Here is a 19,004-nt window from a genome sequence, read left to right on the forward strand (position 1 = left end):
GAGACCCCTGTTTTTTTTTTTTTTTTTCCCCCCCCCCCCCCATGTAATGATTTATAACTTGAAAGGTAGTGGTTTAGTTTTCCAGGTAGAAGAATGGGTTCAAAAGCACAAATGCGAGAATGCCAGAAGGAAGCAGTCGGGAGGATGTTTTGAAGATAAGGGAGTTGCAAGAACGACATCTGGTGTAAAGGCAAGAGGGTGTATGCGTGTGACTTTGAGGTTAGTGACGGGGAAGGAGTTGGGAAGGCAAGACAGAATGGGAGAGGTGGGTGGATAACAGGTCTTTAATCTGGGTTATGGATAGCTGAAGTTATGGAGCAAGGTCTTGCAGGTCTTTTTTTCAGTAGTTATAACCACATATTTTCTGAACTAGGAACCTGTATCTGCCAGACCTAGCAATAACACATATATTTGAACAGGCATTAGAACAACATAATCATACTTCTTTTCTTTCTTATCTCAAACCTGTGGCTATGTTGCATATTCACATTAAAAGAACATTTCCAATTTTAAAAAGATACTTTTGGAAGTTGGGTTATACAATTATGTTTATCAATCATGTGGTCCAGAGTCACAGAATGCTGCTTTTGCATATCCTGTCTGGGTTTTTAAGATGAACATGGAAGCAGTCTACTGCAAAATGTGATTGAAAATGTTGAGCAAAATTAGTTTTCTGCAGATGATAAAGGTAAATTCAAATGGGGAGGTATAGGTGTGTGCGTTTTGCTTTGGATTTCCTTGGTGCTACTGAAAAATCTATTTCTTTGTCTCCTGATAATGTGGTCATGCATGCTGGAAAATCCTGGAAAATTGTACTATTTGTCATTAAAAAGTAAGAAATTTTGTGTAATGAATTTCCAGGTTGCTTACAGAGGGTGAAGGTCACTCCGCTAGTGGGCCAGCAGAATTTATTTATGTCCCATAAGCTCTTTGGTTTTGAAATGACTGTAGGTGAATTTGGGAAATGTAAAAAAAAAAAAGAGAAAAAAAAAAAAATCTTTTTTTGGACAGGGGAGAAGCAGCCATGCTCATTTCTAACAGGGATCTATATTCTGGAGTAAGGGAGGCTTTTAAAACAAGTTTACGAAGTGCTTGGTTCCATTTCAGTCGCTTCAACCAAGAAGAGAAAACAAGGGAAAGAGCGCAGATGTGCATCTGAGGCTGATTACTAGACGCAGGGCAGGTAAAGCAGTAAAGCAGTCGATTTGGGGGCAATGTTCTGAACATCTTCCGTTGGCAAAACCAGATTTGATGTGTCTTTGAGAGCCCGCTCCTCTGCACAGGCTGGATCTGGGGGCTCCAGCGAGTGCACGCTGTTCGCTCTGGTCGGTGAGTCGGCTCTTGCTGTCAGCCAGGGTGGGATTCCTGCCAAGAGCAAATTGGAAGCAAACTTCCCTCTTCCCTGTGTCCATTGCTACGGCTTTTCTGGAACATGGAGATTTCTGTGTTCTGGCAGGTGCCAGTAAACAGCATGACTGTATTGGTGTGTTTCTGGCTTTTAATTGCAAATAAATTGTTGCACAATAGGCACTATTGTCCAGCGGTGACTGGGAGGTAGCTACCCTGTGAGTTAAGCGTCTTAAATGGAAAAATCTTTTTTCTTCTTCCTTTGGTTTCAGGATAGAGATAAGATCCCCTGAATCTTAGGTAGTGCCTTTCATCAGGAGATGGCACAATGGTTTATCAGCCAGGTTCCTGTCCTTGCTCCCAGTTGTGTAGAGGGAGAGAATCAGAGCACAAAGTGACTTTCCTGAAGTCACCTCCCAAACCAAAAAGACAAGCTAAATTATCATGAGCGCTGCAACACATCAGCCCACAAAACAGCCTGGTCTGTGCTGGCAGTCCATCTCCCTCTTGCCCATGAACATGAAGTGCTTGTAGACTTGTGATGTTGTGATACGGGGATCCTTGGGGACACACAGGGTGTCTGTCTTGGAATAAATTGCATGGCAGGGCTCAGGTATCACCCTCACAGCTCCAGAGCTGCCTGTGAGCCGTTGAGGAGGAGAGCTGATGGGAGCTTGGTGCCGTCCGGGTCTGTCCTCTGCAGAATCACCACTGACCAAGTGAAAAATTGTGATGAGAAACCATCATGCTGAAAAATTCCCAGGCAGCTCTCATGTAATATAAATGATGTTTTTACTTTTTCTCCCAGGGGAAAATTGCAAAGCTTCATGAGTCAATTAACACTTTATAAATTATTTTGAGATCAGTGGATAAATAGGCTTGTGTAAATGCACTGTATATTACCTGCAAAAGCTAAAAAGATGCCACCATGCCTTTTAACTGCTCTCATCCTGTTTTCTCTTTCTGATTTGATTTATTTGCACTTAACATCCTTTTTGATGTTAGGAGGCTGATTTTGAACAGCTCCTTCTGAAATGCTGAAATTCCCACTGGGGGAAGGAAGGAAAAAGACTGCTTTTCACATGTTACATGATTTTCTCCTCTGAATTGACAAGGCCACCTGAGTTGCACTTGGGGGCAACTTTCTTTGTTTTGCACTAAGTACCTCTAGTACCACCACAATATATCCTTGTCTGACCTTGACATATGGAGCAGGGAAATACAAACACAGAGCATATAGTATTTTCCATATGGTCATAAAGGAGGGGAAATGAGGATAACTGCAGAAAACGTAGCACTGCACCATTCGCTGGGGCAGTTTGGTTTGATGTAACCTGTCCTGTGCTGCTGATAAAAAGCAAACTTGAAGTTGGAGATGCTACACTATAAAATATTCAAGTTACTTATTGGTGCTGAAGGCTACTGCTGATTTATCGTAGATTTGTGGTAAGGCATGACAATGCTGTAGTATTCAACCAGAACAGAGCTAGCAGGTTGCTGCATTTTAATGGACTTTGGTTTCCAGTGATGTTATTACTGTTATCATAGTTATCTTTTTCTTTCAGAGAAGAGCTAAGCCCTGTCAGAACAGACTATTTTATCAACAGAGGTTTGTTGGTGCTATGGGCAAGAAAATGGCCTGCGATAGAAAGGAGCGTCCCATTAAAGTCAGTAGCACTTAAGTCATTGAGAATGCATACATAAATAAAGCAGGATTTGACTCCTTGCATACAAGGCTTTCAGGAGTAGCCAGTAGCTTTTCCTGGGTGCCAGGACAGTGTTTGATCTCCCAAGACAGATTGCCAGACCAAGGCCAGGATGGTATGCAGCTTCTACCATTTTCTGGCTGGATCCCACTCCTCTTTTCCTCTGCCTCGCCGTCTCTGCGACGAAACGGGTATGTCGGTCACTCCTGTTCGCTAAATGGTTTTGTGAACTCAAATGGCGTATGTGGTAAAGCCTGGGGTAACCTTGTTGGTCTTTACGTGGTCCCTGTGGAAGGAGGAGGGAGAAGATGCCATCTTCGAGGACATCTGCCAATGGAAGATAAAGTGTGCATGAAAGCCAGGGAAAGCATTGGGGACCAGATTATTCTGCAGTTTATGAATTGATGTTAGATGGTTTCTTCTGGTGTAATTTTAATACTACTTTTTCCTCCTACTCTGTTTCCACATTTTTTTCCAGGCTATGGCTAAAATGTCTGTTGCTTGTCTTCAGGGCAATGAATCTGCAGGGGTTTGACTCGCTGCTTCTGTTTTGTCCATATTAGACAGACCTGCTTTGGCAAGTAATGGCAGATGTGAGCTGGAAAACAGTAAGGACCAGCTTCTGTGCAGTGTTGCAGCTGTACCTGGTTTTGTGAGTCATTTGCCTTTCTGCTGATGCATGATTAAACAAGTCAACTTGAGCAGATGAGTTTGTCTTTCCATAGACAGGGGCAAGGAGAGCTCTTACAGCCCAGGAAGGGTGGGAGGAGGTTGAAGAGGCTGTTTTGTACCACCCCGCAGCCGATGGAGAGCGGTAGGTCGCTGCGGAGGATGAGTTCTCCTCTGCCCCGGCTTCCCAAAGGGCTGAAGTTTGAGCTATAGAAGCTACCGTTGTCTAGACTTAGTGGCTGATGTTCTGCAAAGTAGGACACAGAGCTGGGCTCAGATATGACCTGAACTGGCAGCTTGACGTATGCTTTATGCATAGATTGCAGAATAAAATGGGGAAAACATGAGCAAATAATGTCCATATCTGAGGATGTTCAGATTCTGGCTGTTTTCTCTCTCCAGCCTGGTTCTGGTGTTTGATCAGGACTATTTTGATGGCATGGCACTGTGTTAGCCGGCAGTTCTCGCCTCCCTTTCCTTGCACTTTGCTTATTCTTACGACCTCCACATGCCCCGTGCAATACGCTGCATTGAACCGATCCTGCATGTGTGCGTTTGTGTTGTAACGGGAACGACAGCCGTAACACCCACTGGGGCCCCGGGACTTGCTGTACCACAACTACCACTGCTGCTAAATGGTTACTTATACGCAACGATAGCTGGTGATTTAGGGTTGCCTGCTAATGTTCAATAAAATGCCAATTGGGTCTACATTTCTCAAGTTGCTATTTGCCTCTGCCTGCATTTCTTCCAGTTTAATGGCTATAGAGAGTACGCTGTGCTCAGTTAATTCATTTATTGCGCTGTATTTCAGGATTGGACTTCGACATGCTTTTACCAAATTTGTCTCATAAAAAGATACGTCACATGATTCAAATGCTTTAGTGGCCTACAGATACATTAGTAAATCCGTCAGACCCAAATTACTAGCTGGCTTTAGTTGCTTTCCTGAGGAAGCCACTGATTTCTTGGGGGTGGGGGCAATAGTAGTTTTGCTAGTTTTAATGATTAGGAAAAGAAGGTGGAGGCTGAATCCTAATGTGTGGAAAAGCACATTTAAATAGATCTCCCATAAATAAATGCTATGGGCTTATGAGGAATTGATTGTTCTAGAAAAATATTGCTGCCTATAATGGTAAAACAATTATAACCTCTTTCTTATGTGTTCAGCTGTGTAGCATGTGATGCTTTCCCTAATATGGATTATAGGCTGTTGCAATTTGTCCTTGAAGACAAAGGAAAAAAAAAACTTCTAGCCAATATAATTTAAAAAAAAAAAAAGGTCAATTCTTGTATTTTGGGCACAATTCTAAGAACTTAGGGTGGGTGGGGGTATTTTGTCCTTAACCCTTAGCTTTGTGATCCTTATCCTTAGCAGAAAACACAGGATTTATGCTGTAAGGGAAAGAATATAGCTAAAATGAAAGATCTTAAAAATATGAAACGAAGTTCAAAAGTGTTAGCCAACTGAGAAAAAATCATTTAACATCCCATTTAATGTCTCATTTAAGTCTTATATTATTTCTGACACGTGGCTTGCTGCATGACTTTGAGTTTTTGGATGGGCACCATAGTATCATGTGTACTCTGCCAGAACTGCTTTTCCAATTAATTTGTTCTCGCTACAGTTTCTCTAGTTTTTTTGCTGTCAGGTAAAATATTGTGTGACTCTTACCCTCGTGTGAAGAGGATGCAAGAAGAGAGGAGTTAGGTGTGTGAGGCAAAGAGCTGTCCCGTGGGTGGGTGGCTGGAGCGTGTTGTCTCCAGATGCACTGCCAGTCACCGCAGGACCGTGGTCGGCTGTCTTGACCATGGGCTGAGGGGAATTCCCACCTTTCAGGGATGAATGTAGTCACAGTTGTGGTGCTCAGCGCTGTGACAAATCCACCGGGAAGTGGGTTCGATAAGTAAGTTGGTGGATATGTTTTGAACCTTCTCTGTCTGGAATAAGACAAGACAGAACTAAAGCGTGTTTTCATGGAGCATGTCAGATAATAGTCAAGAGAAAAGATAAACTTTTAGGGTTTTTTTTGTCCTTGTATTTTGAACTATGTTATATATTCTTGAGAGAATGAATGCCTCCTTTGGCATAGTTAAACCTATCAAGGATTGAGTTGCTTCACATCCCGTGGGTTTGCGTACAATGTCTAAACGTCCTGTTGGTCTCATCATTACTGATGTAAGATATTCCCAGCCCGTGCTTGTGGAGTCAAAGGCTTGATATTCATACTCTTGGAAGTTTGTCCAAAGTTCCGAGACCTGTAGTGTCCCTTTAATCACTAGTGGCATGTGCTGCCCCTGAGGAACTGCAGTTGGCTTTGGCAGAATAAGTGGCTTTCAAAGATTTTCACCAGGCAAGAGCTGCAAAAATGGATGCCCACTGAAAAAAAACCCGAAAAGCCTCAAACAGCTGGAAGAGGGTAAAATGGACAGCAGCCAGAATGTCTCAGGTGCTGCATTTGCATCTTCTACTTCAGTGTTCCTCATCTTCATTTGTCACTGCCTTGCACAATCTTCTGCACCTTCTCCCAAGCAGCTCTGGTGCTTGGGCTGTCTGGGCTCTTTCACTGCATTCAGGCATTTAAGAAAGAGCCACATATACCTTGCACACCCCTGCGTGTGTGAGACGCCCTATGCTTGCAGCTGATGAGTTAAAATAAATTTGCCCTTGTACTTGCATCTGAAGCTTCTGAAATCTCTGAATCTTTCTTCTCACAAGCGTTTGCTCTGTGGTCTGTCCCAGTCCTTGAGAAAGTCTGGTCTTCAGCACAAGTGAGATGAGTGTCTGCTGAAGGTGAGTGGTAATTGAGAGTTTTGAATTGATCTTTTCTTTAAATAGGTATCATGAGCCTGTGCCATTAAGTGCCTTAAACTAGAGGACTGAGGTCCTCTTGAACTTGATTTGATCTTCTATGGCTAGTCAGTGGAGGAGGGAGCAGAGAAGCGAGCAGTCTTTTGCTGTGGTAATTTCTATACGTTCTGGGTCTTCGAAGTGCTGTAGGATAGTCCATGAACTGGGTTAGGGGAGGGGAAGGGAACATAAACGTTTTCTCTGCTGCGTAGGCAGAATCTGTTATTCGAGGCAGCAGAGTTCTACTTTTCCTTCTTCCTTTCTCTGAACAGATTGACCTTCGATATGTCAGAACTGGTCTGTCACATCAGAAACATCTACTGCTATCACTGGAGAATAAACCACAGTTCACATCATGTTAGGCATTTCAGATTTCTGAAAGATGAGGCTTAAAGCGGACAGCTGGATTCAGAAGCCGCAGTGGATGGGGTTTGCACGATAGAGAGGTTTGTGGTGGTCCTACAGACCACGCCAACCCTTACTAACTAGGACCGTTGTGAAGCTTCACTTGGCTCATGGTTCGCCTGTGCATTCGGTGCCGATTCAGCAGGTTTTCAGCTCTGGCTGCTGTTGTCCCGTGGTACTGCTCAGCTCGGTGCTCTCGGTGGTAGCCCAAATAGAGCAATCCCTGCTCATTGAAGGCAGGGCTGGCTGCGTTGCTTCTTTCTTTCTTTCTCTGGAGCTGGGGATGCCTCTGTCCTGCTTGAAGACTCCGTTCATTTATTGGGAGGTGTGGCTGGAGTTACACCTAATTAGTCTGAAGGTCCTTTCAAGGTGGTTCTGAAGTACTTTAAATGAGGCAAGTCACAAAAATATCATGTTACATTTGTAGACTGTTACATCAAGAGGTTGCTGGTCCGCTTAGGGCATCTTTATACTCCTTCTACAGTGCTTTATGGAAGCGAAGTCACTGCTCCAAGTGCAAGGCTTTAAATATAATGGACTAAACGATGCTAGCACCAGCAAACTTCCACTGCGTGGCACACAAATGAGAGCGCCTGCGTTTTTTATTGGTTTAATTAGAGATTTTGAAATATGGCCCTTTTTAGATTCTTCAGCAGTAAAAAAAGGCCTATTTTCTTGCTTATTTTCTGTTTGAGGAGCAGATTTGATGATTTCATTGGCGACTGGCGGGAAGCCTGTTCTGCTTGCTGGCTGCAAGCCACGAGTGCTGGCAAGAACCACCGACAGGAAGATGAAGAGATTTACACCCTCTGATTTGTGTATTAACAGGGGCAAAGCAGTAGGTGGGCTTGTTGGTGGGTGATAAAAATTTAGGGTAGTATTTCTTTTCCCGACGCAGGTGTATTGTACTCCTGTGAATGACAGGGAGTTACACTGCCAGAGATTCAGTATATCATGTAGGCTTGTTAATAAATATTAGTGCAGTTGTTGCTTTTAATATCTACTGTGCTTTCAGACCAGATAGAAGGAAGAAATGTTTTACGATGAGGGTGGTGAGGCACTGGAAGAGGTTGCCCAGAGAGGTGGTGGATGCCCCATCCCTGGGAACATTCCAGGTCAGGTTGGACGGGGCTCTGAGCAACCTGATCTGGTGGAAGATGTCCCTGCTCCTGGCAGGGGGGTTGGACTGGGTGACCTTTAAAGGTCCCTTCCAACCAAAACCATTCTGTGATTTATCCCCCCCCCCCCCCCCGCCTGCTTCTCTTTGAGAAATCAGCAAATAGTCTTAACCTGAAAGCTGTGGCTGTATCTTGTAAAAATTGCGAGAGGAACTAGATCCAACCCGCTGACTGAACAGCCACAGAGGGCTATAGGCAGGGAGCTCTGGAGACTGGTGTTTTGCCCGTGGCTATAAGAAGGTTGTGGTTTCAAGCCGTGATCTTGAAGAATGATGAATTTGGCTCTCAGGAGCTCTGAAATGCTGACAAACCTGTAGAATGAAGAGAAAAGCAATCTTGAGGGTTGTACTTGAACGGTTCAGTTAAAATTGAAATTTTTGTTCTTCTGAACCTATCCTGTATGTGTGGGACATTCAGGCACAACAGCTTTGTGCTAGTGCTTTGAATCAGAAAGATAGATCTGCGAAGACTAAGTAGAACTGACCATGAAGGCATTGAATCCTTGATGAAAATCCCCCTACAGCATAAATATGTGGATGGAAAAAATAGATTGTTTCCATGCGTTATGCTGAGCGAAGCCAGCAAGCGAGCTGCATAAAAGGTGACAAGTAAATTAGATTTTAAAATTCTTGCAGTTTTGATAATCTGAGCTGACATCAGTAACACAGGTTAGGGAAAAGTCTTTTTCAGAATAATAAGTTCATTTATTTCCTGTGATAGGTAAGAGGCATCAAAGGGCAGATCCTGGCTTCATCTTCCTTCAGCTAGCCTTTCTTGGTGGAATTAGATTGCTGCCAAGAATCGGTGCTATGATATTTGTAATGGACTGTACATGCTGGGAGAGAAAATTGCTGTGCTGGAGGAGACCTCGATGTGGCCCTGTATTAGAAAAGGGGAAATTTTTTTCCTGCGTGGGATGTTCTGAATTGTCTGTTCATGAGTTATGGTTTCTATCTCATCTACAGCGAGTTCAACAGCACTTGTGTGAACGTGTCCTCACAAGGGTAAGGCTGATGGAGGAATAAGTGGCTTCTGACCTTTATCTCCTTGTGGTTTAAGAGGAAACATGGTGGCTCTCCTGGCATTATATGAGGAGCCTGATCTAACAGTAAACTCTCAGGATTAAAACCTCCTCAAAAGGTGAGGATGCCTGGGGAACTGCGGCACTTCCGTGACTAAGTACCATCAGGGTTGCAACACAGCTTAAGTGTTGGAGCCTAAACTCTCCCCTAAATATCTATTTAAATATATACACACACACTGTTGCATTTACAGTCAACTATAAAATCTGTGCCTTGTTTCTTTAACTTTGTTATAAGTTGACCCAGTACAGAGATTCCCTCCAGAGCTGTGCTACTATTTGAGGTCAACTAAATTATCCTCCTCCCAAAAGGGCTGCAGAGAGAAGTGCAGGGACTGCCCCTTTGAGTCTTCACAGCGGAGCTCTGAGGGCTATCTAAGGACTCAAGGATGTCACAGCAAGAATGTCAAGATGTGTTTTCCAGTACGATAATTGAATGCTAGATACAAGTTGCAGAAATAATTGTCTCGCCCTTAAACGTGTAGGCTAAAAAAGCTATCGCGGTTTGGTTCTCCTGAAATGAGGCCAAATGCTTTGTTTGGCTTGGAGTTTGGGATGAATCTGGCTGAAAACATCTAAGCTGCTTTTGCTCCCCTGGCGCAAAGCAGGATGAGTCACTCCTCAATCCAAAAGCAATGAGACACATGCTAAAAGGACAGTAGAAAAGCATGTGAAGTAGGTATTTTTTTGACACTTGTTCAATGAATATTAAACATAATAGTGTCTGTTTAAACTCATCCCTTGTAGTTTTATTTTTAGGGTATCTGGTGATGGTGGTCCCTAAGGTTTTTTTTTTTTTCAGGCAGTACATTTTCAACCCCTCTTCAGCTGAGCCCACAGGCTTGAATTTTACTTTAAGCTCATTCCCTTACAAGGATTTTTCTCCTTTCTGCTGAAAAACTGAGAACTCAGCATGAACTCAACCTTTCTCTCCCTCCTAGGCTGTCCCTGAACTGTATTTCAGTTTGTTTCGGTTTGTGGGTACCCCAAAAGAAACTCCCACTCAGTTTTGTAGGAAAGAAACACTGATATATTTACAGGAGGGCTTGGGAAAGCCTGGTTCGAACTCCTGCTTACCTTGGATTTCTCCGGTGACCTTGAGCAAGCCAGTCAGTCACTGTAGCATCTTCAGAAGTGCCTAAAAAGCCCGAGAAACTCTTCCCAGTTAGAAGCTGCCACATTTTATAAGCTAGTGGGATGCCAGTTTCTGTGGCTTTGCTGTCTTTCAATATTTTAACCTGTACCTTAGGGACTCAGTTCCTCATCTATGGAATTGAAATGATATTATCTCTTGCTTACATAAGAATACAAATTAAAGACCTGTGATGCACTCAGATTTTTTTTATCTATATATATACACACACACTTATGTACACAATTATTTCAATTAATTATTATGTAACTAGCTGTACTTGGGTTAATCTGGAGCTATTTGGACCTGCCTGCCACTGTGCCTCATAAGTAATTATTTGCATCTTAATACACAATTTCAATGCCAAGCCCACGTCGATCCTTATCTCCTGCAGACAGGGCTATAGACCAGAGATGTCATCCTTGTTGAAGTCTGACTTCTTAAATCAAACTTCCAGTCTTTAAATTGTGTCTGTTCTCCCTTTGGCTGCAGCTGCTGGATGCTCAGTGACAGAGACAGCTACATTTCGGTATCTCCACAGGGCTGTGATGGTGGGTTACAACTGGACTGCTGCAGAAGTAACACCTGAGACCCAGGGAAAACAAAAGATAACAAATTAGAGTTGTATAGCTTTATTTCTAAGGATGCTGTGTTTCTTTCTTTCTCTGAAATTCTCAGTTACTTTTCAGTATTTCATTTTTTTGATGGAACAGTTTAGGATACAGTTGATATGTGATGTTGACTGTATTGTCATTACCCACAATTTATGTTGTTTCAAGCAGCCATGTTAACTTCTAGTGAAGTTTGCTTATGCTAATCACCACAGTCGGGAGAAATCAAGGCAATCGTATCACATCAGAGACCTGCGTATTCCCTGTTTCACGGTGTATTTGTATGTGATGTGATCTACCAGTGGGGACTGTGTCTGTGCATTGCAGTCGGAATTGCAGTACTTTGTGTTCAAGGGTGAAGTTTCACAGGATTATAAATATGCTCTGCATAGTCAGAATACTGAGTGTGGTTTGTATTAAAAAAAAAAAAAAGAAAAAAGTAGATTCTGCCTTCTTTGTAGTGGTCGTGAGCTCTTAATTGGTTAATCCCATACATAGGCAGCCTTGGGAGATGGGTGGCCTAATTTAGGCATAACGAACAAATGCTCATGCATTAATGCTGCTTATATATTTTTAGCTTGGGTGTGTGAATTTGATGAAAATCGAGTGCTAATAAGAAGAGATCATCTATGGTCTCCTGAATACTGTGCCAATGGCTGAAGCAAAGAGAGCAGCTGGAGACTGGGACTGTAGAGCAAATTAATGTCTCTTTGCTAATATTTTGTATTTCCTCTGGCACGCTTCGAAGGTAGTCTTAGCTGGTGGTTGGTAAGTGTTATTTGAAATATTCGGCTCCTATAGCAGGATGACGTATTTCTAATATCAGGCACAAGTTTGAGGAGCAGTTGAACTTTTCTTTTGTTGGAAATAGGTAATAGTAAATAGGCCTATGATTACTTGATGTGTCATATTCTGGCCTCATCTGCTCTTGGAACACCAGGCAGGTTTCTATCCTCGGCTTTTCGGACAGTGAGGCACCTTCCTCTCCTCCACTTTGCGCTGAGGGTGCCCTTTGTGGCAAACTGGTTTAACTTCCATCTATATAAACCTTAAGTGCCCAAATTTCATATATTAAAACAAAATGCGAAGGCATAAAATATCTTACTAATGTTCATTTTATTGTAATATTTAAATCCTTCCCTTTGAATCTGTCTCATTAGGCTGACAGCCAGTACTAGGAGTGGCTGCCTGGTACCACACCACAGGAATTCCCTGGCTGGCAATATTGCTGAGTGCATGTTGGTAATTTGATTTCCACCCCTCCCATGCCCCCCCACCCCATTAGTTTCTTAATCAGAAAACTGAGTGTCCAGCTTAAGGTGGGGTTTGCAACAAGAAGGGGAACAGTTTATTTAGCTCCTGTTTCTGTGAACGAACCTGAACACCACATCTGTACATGGGTTATTTGGTGTAGGTCTTGTTCTGATACTTCTGCTGCACATAACTCGGTGCAAATATTTTCAGAATTGTAGACTGGAGCTAGCAAACAAAAAAAGAGAGTATGGAGTAACTGAAGTGTAGCACCTTTTTGGAAACCAGCCTGTGGAAGAGAGAATTAGACAGCAGTTTCTAAAATATTTACATTTCCAGATTCACTCACCCATGCTTCTCTTTCCTATTTTCTAAAGCAAGCAGAAGGAAATCACTCTTTTTCATTACCTTGGTTTCTCGCCCTTCAGCTATTATGTGAATTGAAAGTGAAAAAAAAGGTCTTGTCTTGATGTTAAGTAACCTTGCAGACTTTAATTTGAAACAAACAAAGCATTTAAAGCAGCTCTTCTCTGGGGGATTGTACTGAGTGCTACTAAATTGCTGAATATTTAATAGCTAAACATGTTCCAGACCCTGAGGTCTGTCCCCCAAATGATAAGCCTTTTTATTAAGTGAACTTTAATTGCTTAATAATTGGGTCTTCTGTAAGGAAAGATGGGGATCCTGATAGGCTGCCAAGCAGACTGCATGGTAAATCGGAGTTGGGTACTGCTTTCAATTAAGTTTCCTAAGTAGGTTTGAGTGTAATGCAGGGAGGTGCATCTATGACCCTTCGGCTACCAAGCGAAGCATCACTGAGGATCTGCAATCTTTAATTCCAGAGTCTGTCTCGGAAAGTGACTTTCTCGGAATGTATTTGCTGGTCCGTTCCCTTGAGCCAGCTCCCAACAACCCAAACATCTGTGTAGCTTCACAAACTGTCTTTAAAATAAATCAGCGTAAGCCAGGAGAGCTGTAAAGACCCAGTGATAGTTTTAAGATCTCATATGTTATGGTCCTGCAGAGAGATGAATGAGTTTTGAACATAACCGTGGAAAAAGGTGGTTAGTGTCTTTTCATTGGGACACAGCAAAAGGTTTTTTGCAATGTCCCCATCTGTTATGCATAGACTTTTATTATGGTTTTTTGAACTTTAAAAGAAAAAGAGTTGGGGTACGTGCAGAAAGGGAGATGGTGCAGAGTCAGGGCAAAGTGCGAACTTGCCTGTGCGCGTGGGCACGGCAGGTATGGTGCTGCCATGGGGGGAAAAAAAAAGTCTTTCTATTGCAATTGTTTTAGTCCTCATTTTTACAGTAAATTGTTAGATTTAGTTGTCTTTCCTCCTGGAAAAATCAGCAGTTTTCAACAGCTTTCCATCACTGTTCACACTGTGTTTATATTCAATTTTTTTTTTAATTAAAGCGTTGAACGCTTCTGTTTTTCTAGCTTGCACCAGCTTTGCTGGGGGTGAAAAGCTGTTACTTGTGCGTCTGTGCCAATAGCTCTGCTGGAAAGTAGCATCCTTGCTGTAACGGGGAGGTGTGCGAGGGTGCAGAGGGTGGCAGGGCTTGCGTGGGTGGCGTTGGGAGCGACTGCCTTCTCCTCGCTCCCTTGGTTCGTGGGGATAGCTTGTAAACCTGGCAATTAGGAAATACCACTGCCCACACAACACTAGATTCATGTAGGCTCTTTTTCACGTGTGGAAATGCCATTAAGAAGCCTTCACTGAGCCAGTTTCAGTCTTGCTAAAGAATTTCCCCGCTTCAGCTCACGGCAGCGCTTCACCCCGGTTGCGAGATCTCGTCCGTGTGGATGCTCCGTGAGACAGGAGCGACGTGTTTGAGGAGAACCGAGACGAGGTGGGGGCCCAAAATCACACTTGAAAAATAGGTGTTTGAACCGGGAAACAAATGCGGGCCTCCCACTCAAATGCCTTTTCTGGTACACAGTCGTTCCCCAGTACACTGATTTGCTGAATATCTGGGTGGCATTTTAATGCCTGGAAAATTGAGGTCTTTATTAAGAAGCAGACGAAGCAAAGAATAGTCTCTACTGACAGCTCCTTTTTGAAAGCCTTCACTGTATACTGGCTGACATAATCTAAAAGATACTTGTTTCCTATATACTTTTTGGTGGCTCTTAGTGTTGTCTTTTAAGTTTTTCACTCTGTCCAGCACTTGGCACGTGTTTGCAGACGTGTCTGAGTGATGGTGTTTACTGGTGTGGCTTCAGGTAGCCCCTGCAGGCAGGCGAGCGTGCCCGGCTGGGCTGGGGGCTGGTGGGGACATTTCTAGGGACTGGCCAGGACTAGAGCCAGAGCATGTCCCCAGAATATGTCTGCACCGTCTCTAGAACATCCCTAATGCAAGCAGTTGCTTCAGCTTATCTTCTTGATTCGTCCTTCTTGTACTTGGCTGGAAAGAGGGCTGATTTTTTTCCCCTTTTTTTTCTTTTCTTTTCTTTCTTTTCAAGTTTATCTATGCTCTGCAAAGTAACGATGCTTCCAGGTAATGAAGTCCATGATCTTGATGACGTCTTGCACTTGGAATCTTGCAGACGGTGTTCTGTTCTTGCTGGGTATTTCTTGTGAAGGATGTGGTCCTCACGATTTTGCACCGAGTGAGGCTGGGGCATCTGGGGGTTGTGCAATTAAAGCTCCCAGCTCTGCTTCCCTGCCCTCATGAGTCAAAAGCATTTCATGGAAAAACAGACACGGGCCATTCCCTGTTTGAAGTATTTTGATTATGTGACCCAAGTAACTTATTTAGCAGAGGTTTTTCAGAGTATTTTTCCTTTTATTTGGAGGGAAGAAGAAATGCAGCAAGATGCAACTGTAACATTTTCTTAACCTTACGTAGGTTTAGTTGTGCTTTCCTTTGAATGCCACCCTGTTCTGAGCAGTTTGGATTGTGTGATAGCATATCTATACTTCGTTAAATTTGTTCCTGAGTGGGTTTGTAACTAACAGGTGCAATTTGTTACTCTTTATGTTGATAACACATCTTTTCTTTGCTGTTAATGAGTGTAATTTACAAAGGAAAGTGTTAGTCACCCGGCCATTATAGCAATCTCCAAGCAGTTTGCAGAATATCATGTAAATTTTTTATTTATTTTTTTTTTTAGTCTGGATTGTTAACAAAATCCAAATCAGCATGGAAACAGCATGTGACTTCTATTTTCAGCAGCTATATAATTGCTTTTTTTGCTTGTGTTTGCAGGACCACTGAGGTTTCTTTCCCAGACAGAATCTGTCACGGCTTTTGCAGGAGACACGATCCTGCTGAAGTGTGAAGTCGTTGGGGAGCCCATGCCCGTGGTGCACTGGCAGCGAAACCAGGAGGACGTGTTCCCCAGCCCGGCCGACGCGCGGGTGGCCGTCCTGCCCTCCGGAGCTTTACAGATCAGCAGGGTTCAGCACGGGGACAGTGGGATCTACAGGTGCCTGGCGAAAAACCCAGCCAGTTCGAGAACTGGAAATGATGCAGAAGTCCGAGTTTTGGCAGGTAAGAACTGGACCCTTCTATACCGCCTTTTTCTCTTGTTTGGTCGTGTCCTTTGGTTCTCTGAAAGAGTGGTCACTTCTCCTGGGGCAGCTAGGCTGATTTATCCCACTTTCTTTCCAGTTACTTCTACAAGCTTCCAAGTTCTTCACATGGAAGAGCCTGGAGACCTTTAGAAGCAGTTGGATGCGAAGGTGAGGAGTTGACACTGGAGGAAAGTATTCACGCTACCTAACTTCAAGTGCCAAATGTAGATACGTATGAAGCTGGTCTCTTTTACATGGTCAATGGGGAGAGAGAAGGACTTCCCATCTGAGAGTACAGTCATTACTGTCGAAGAGCTCTCTGGAAGAGCTCCTCTCACCCCATTGACTAGAAAGGCAATCTGTTGGGACTAGCTGCAGAATTTATCTACTCAAAGTTAGGTCGCTTGGATACTTCAGTGCCTGATGTGATCTGCCAAGTTGCCCAGAGCACAGTTTGGGATCGGACACAGTTTAGCTGTGATAGGTAATGCTCCTGCTCCTAAATTCATGGCCAAGTGAGCTTCTTGCTCTCCCTCTTAAACTCATCAGCTAAATAGATGGTTACCACTGCAGTATAATATCAAGAACTGAGCACCAGAAGAATGGTTTGAAAAAGGTATTGCTGCAAAATCTCCTTTCCTTCTAGTTCTATAGACTAACATGTAACCACTAATTAAAGAGGACAGAGATGTTGTATTTTTAGAAATTCGTTATATATGCATTTTCTAGACAAATGTTGCTTTGCATGATTTCTCACTGAGAGGTAACTGAGCAGGATTCTCAGGCTTCTGGGGTGGTCCAGACGCTATAGATATCAGGAAGGCCAGGATCAGTCTCGGGGAAGTGTCCGTGTACTAACACAGGTGAAGCTTGATGTGTTCATCCTTGCTTCTAGGAGTGGTCTGTAGCTCTGGGATTTGGGGGATTACAGTTTCTTCTTTGGGATTCGATACCATAAAACTGAACCAACCGCCCTGCAGCCTCTAAACCTAGGATTACAAACCAAAGCCTGTGTCCTCGCTTTCTGCTACAGTAGTAGGTATTAATCCTTTTTGGAGCTGCAAAGCAAAATAACAGCCAGACCAGCAGGCAACAGGGGAAGAACACATCACCTGCAGTTCCTGCCAGGTTTTTCCCCTACTTTTTTGCAGACCAGAGCTTGCACCTGAACTCTGTAGCATGGACCTGTTCCCCATCTGTTTGCTGGTGTAACGGGCTGCCCCAGGATGGCTGTTCTGGGGGCTTCAGGCTTGCTGTGAGCCCAGTGAACCCGGTGCTGTTCCTTATGCATTAGGCAGCACTGAGGCACTCCTGCCTCCCTGGTTATTAATGGCAATGAGATCCATGGGCGGGGGGAATATTTTTTTCATATGTCTTGATTAAAATTAAGAAGAATCACAAAACTTTGTATTTTAGACAGACCTGGAAGATTTCCCTCAGTCTCCTGAGCTCCTCTGAGTATTGTTAATTTGCTATGCCTCTACATTTCTGATCATTTGTGGATGGATTGATGTTTCTTCGTTTTCCCAATTTCGGTTGTTAACGTCCTGGCTAAATGGCCTCTCTCAGGCTGTCTATAGGAGAGAGGGGAATTAATTTATCTCTTCCTAGCATGTTAAAATTTTATACCAGGGAAACACTGGAGCAAATAATGAGGAAAATATATAACAAGGAACTAGTGGAGTCCGTCAGACTTTGGCTCAGGGCAAGCAGCACAAGGTCTCATTTCAGGATAATGTGAGCAGACAGCAGCTCTTGTAAGAAATGAGTGGTGCTCCTGAAACAAAAATTCAGATCTTATTGAGCCTCTTGGGAATTTTGTTCTCGTGTGCATGCTTTCATGGTTCAGAGCTAGCTGATACTTTGCTGCTAATTCTGCCTCCTGTTTTTGCTTGTTGGTAGAAATCTTCTTCAGTTGCAGCTCTCCACTTCCATAATTAGTGAAGGCAGAATACTCTTCTTGGCCTTTTTCCCCCTGGTTAGTGAGGAGAAAAAAAATGAAGAAGTCTTAAATCCCATTCAAAGGAATAGGCAACAAAACAACAAAAAAGTGTAGGTAGTATATCATAATTCTGTATTTTTAAAATGCTGTTTCTTCCACAGATAGTGGTTGTGATTTCTTTGAACACACAGTGTATCTGTCAGGATTTGTGGCAAAACTGACCACAATCCAGGCAAATAAATTCTAATCTTCTCTACAGCTTCCAAAGAGAATGCAAGAAAAAAGAACAAGGGATAAGCATCTTTTGTCGTTTAGTTTCTTTAGTAAAGTGCCTGTGGCTTAAATATTTGATTCGACATTATGCTGCATCCGGAGATATTTGTATCTCCTCTTGATAGAAAAATTCATCATCCAGCAAGAATACAGGTTAGAAAACCAAAATATTTGGATGGAGGAATTACTGATTTTCTGGACCAAAAAGTAAAATTCACCCTACCAGACCCAAGCCTGTAGTTTAACTCACCAGGTAAATGAAGGAATAGTTGAGCCTTTGACCTCCGTTACCAAGGAGAAGTAGTTTGTAGGTGTTTAATGTGTCTGAAAGGTGGGGCAAGGCACTGGGCATGAAGTTTTTACTTTGATAACTCAGAGACACTTTACAAGTGCCCATTTGCAAGTGTCTTTCCTCTGTGTGGTTAGTTCTGGCTGGGGAGGGTCTGGAGGGGCCAATTCTCCCCCCAGCACATCAATAAACATGTTTTACAAACAGCTCCAGCCTCGCTAAATCCTCCATCAGAAACCCCGTGCCTGTAGAAGTACGCAGACCTTATGAGAACAGATTTTGAAGAGCTTTTCTAAAAAAGCCCAACAAACCTGAGCAAAATTCTTGAGGAGTTTTAATTGTGTCAGGTTTTATCAATTGCTCTTAATTTTAAGAGTAGCCATTGCAGCTTTTGGCAGAAAGCTCATTTCAAATGCACATTTTTTCACCTTTCTAATTGAAGTGCTCTTCTCTGGGGTCCAGAAACTTAATCCCAGGTGAAAGTTTCAGCAAATACTGAAAACATGAGGAAATACATATTCAGATAACTACATGCACTCACCTAATTAATTTAGAAGGAATAATGCTACTGCACAACCCCCCCTCCCCCCAAAGTTCTTATACAAAACAGTACTAAGGAATTAATTCTTAGCTGAATTCATTGCTTCTGTAAATTAATGTGTAAGTTTCTTTGGGAGGTCTGTACACTTCAGAAATACAGATGACATTTTAAAAGCAAAAGTTGAGTAGTTTGATGCCTGAAA

The 19,004-nt window shown here is 43.0% G+C and overlaps 1 protein-coding gene across 1 annotated transcript in view; it reads left to right on the plus strand.

Annotated features, from left to right (window-relative positions):
* Positions 1-19,004, plus strand: part of DCC (DCC netrin 1 receptor) — a 570,508-nt gene that overhangs the window by 254,246 nt on the left and 297,258 nt on the right. The window contains exon 3 of the mRNA XM_010583034.1: positions 15,450-15,734. Coding sequence (XP_010581336.1) covers positions 15,450-15,734 — 285 coding nt within the window. The remainder of the gene's footprint in view (positions 1-15,449; positions 15,735-19,004) is intronic.

The sequence above is a fragment of the Haliaeetus leucocephalus genome, unplaced genomic scaffold (assembly GCF_000737465.1).
Source record: "Haliaeetus leucocephalus isolate CR32 unplaced genomic scaffold, Haliaeetus_leucocephalus-4.0 Scaffold866, whole genome shotgun sequence".
Classification (NCBI taxonomy): Eukaryota; Metazoa; Chordata; class Aves; order Accipitriformes; family Accipitridae; genus Haliaeetus; species Haliaeetus leucocephalus.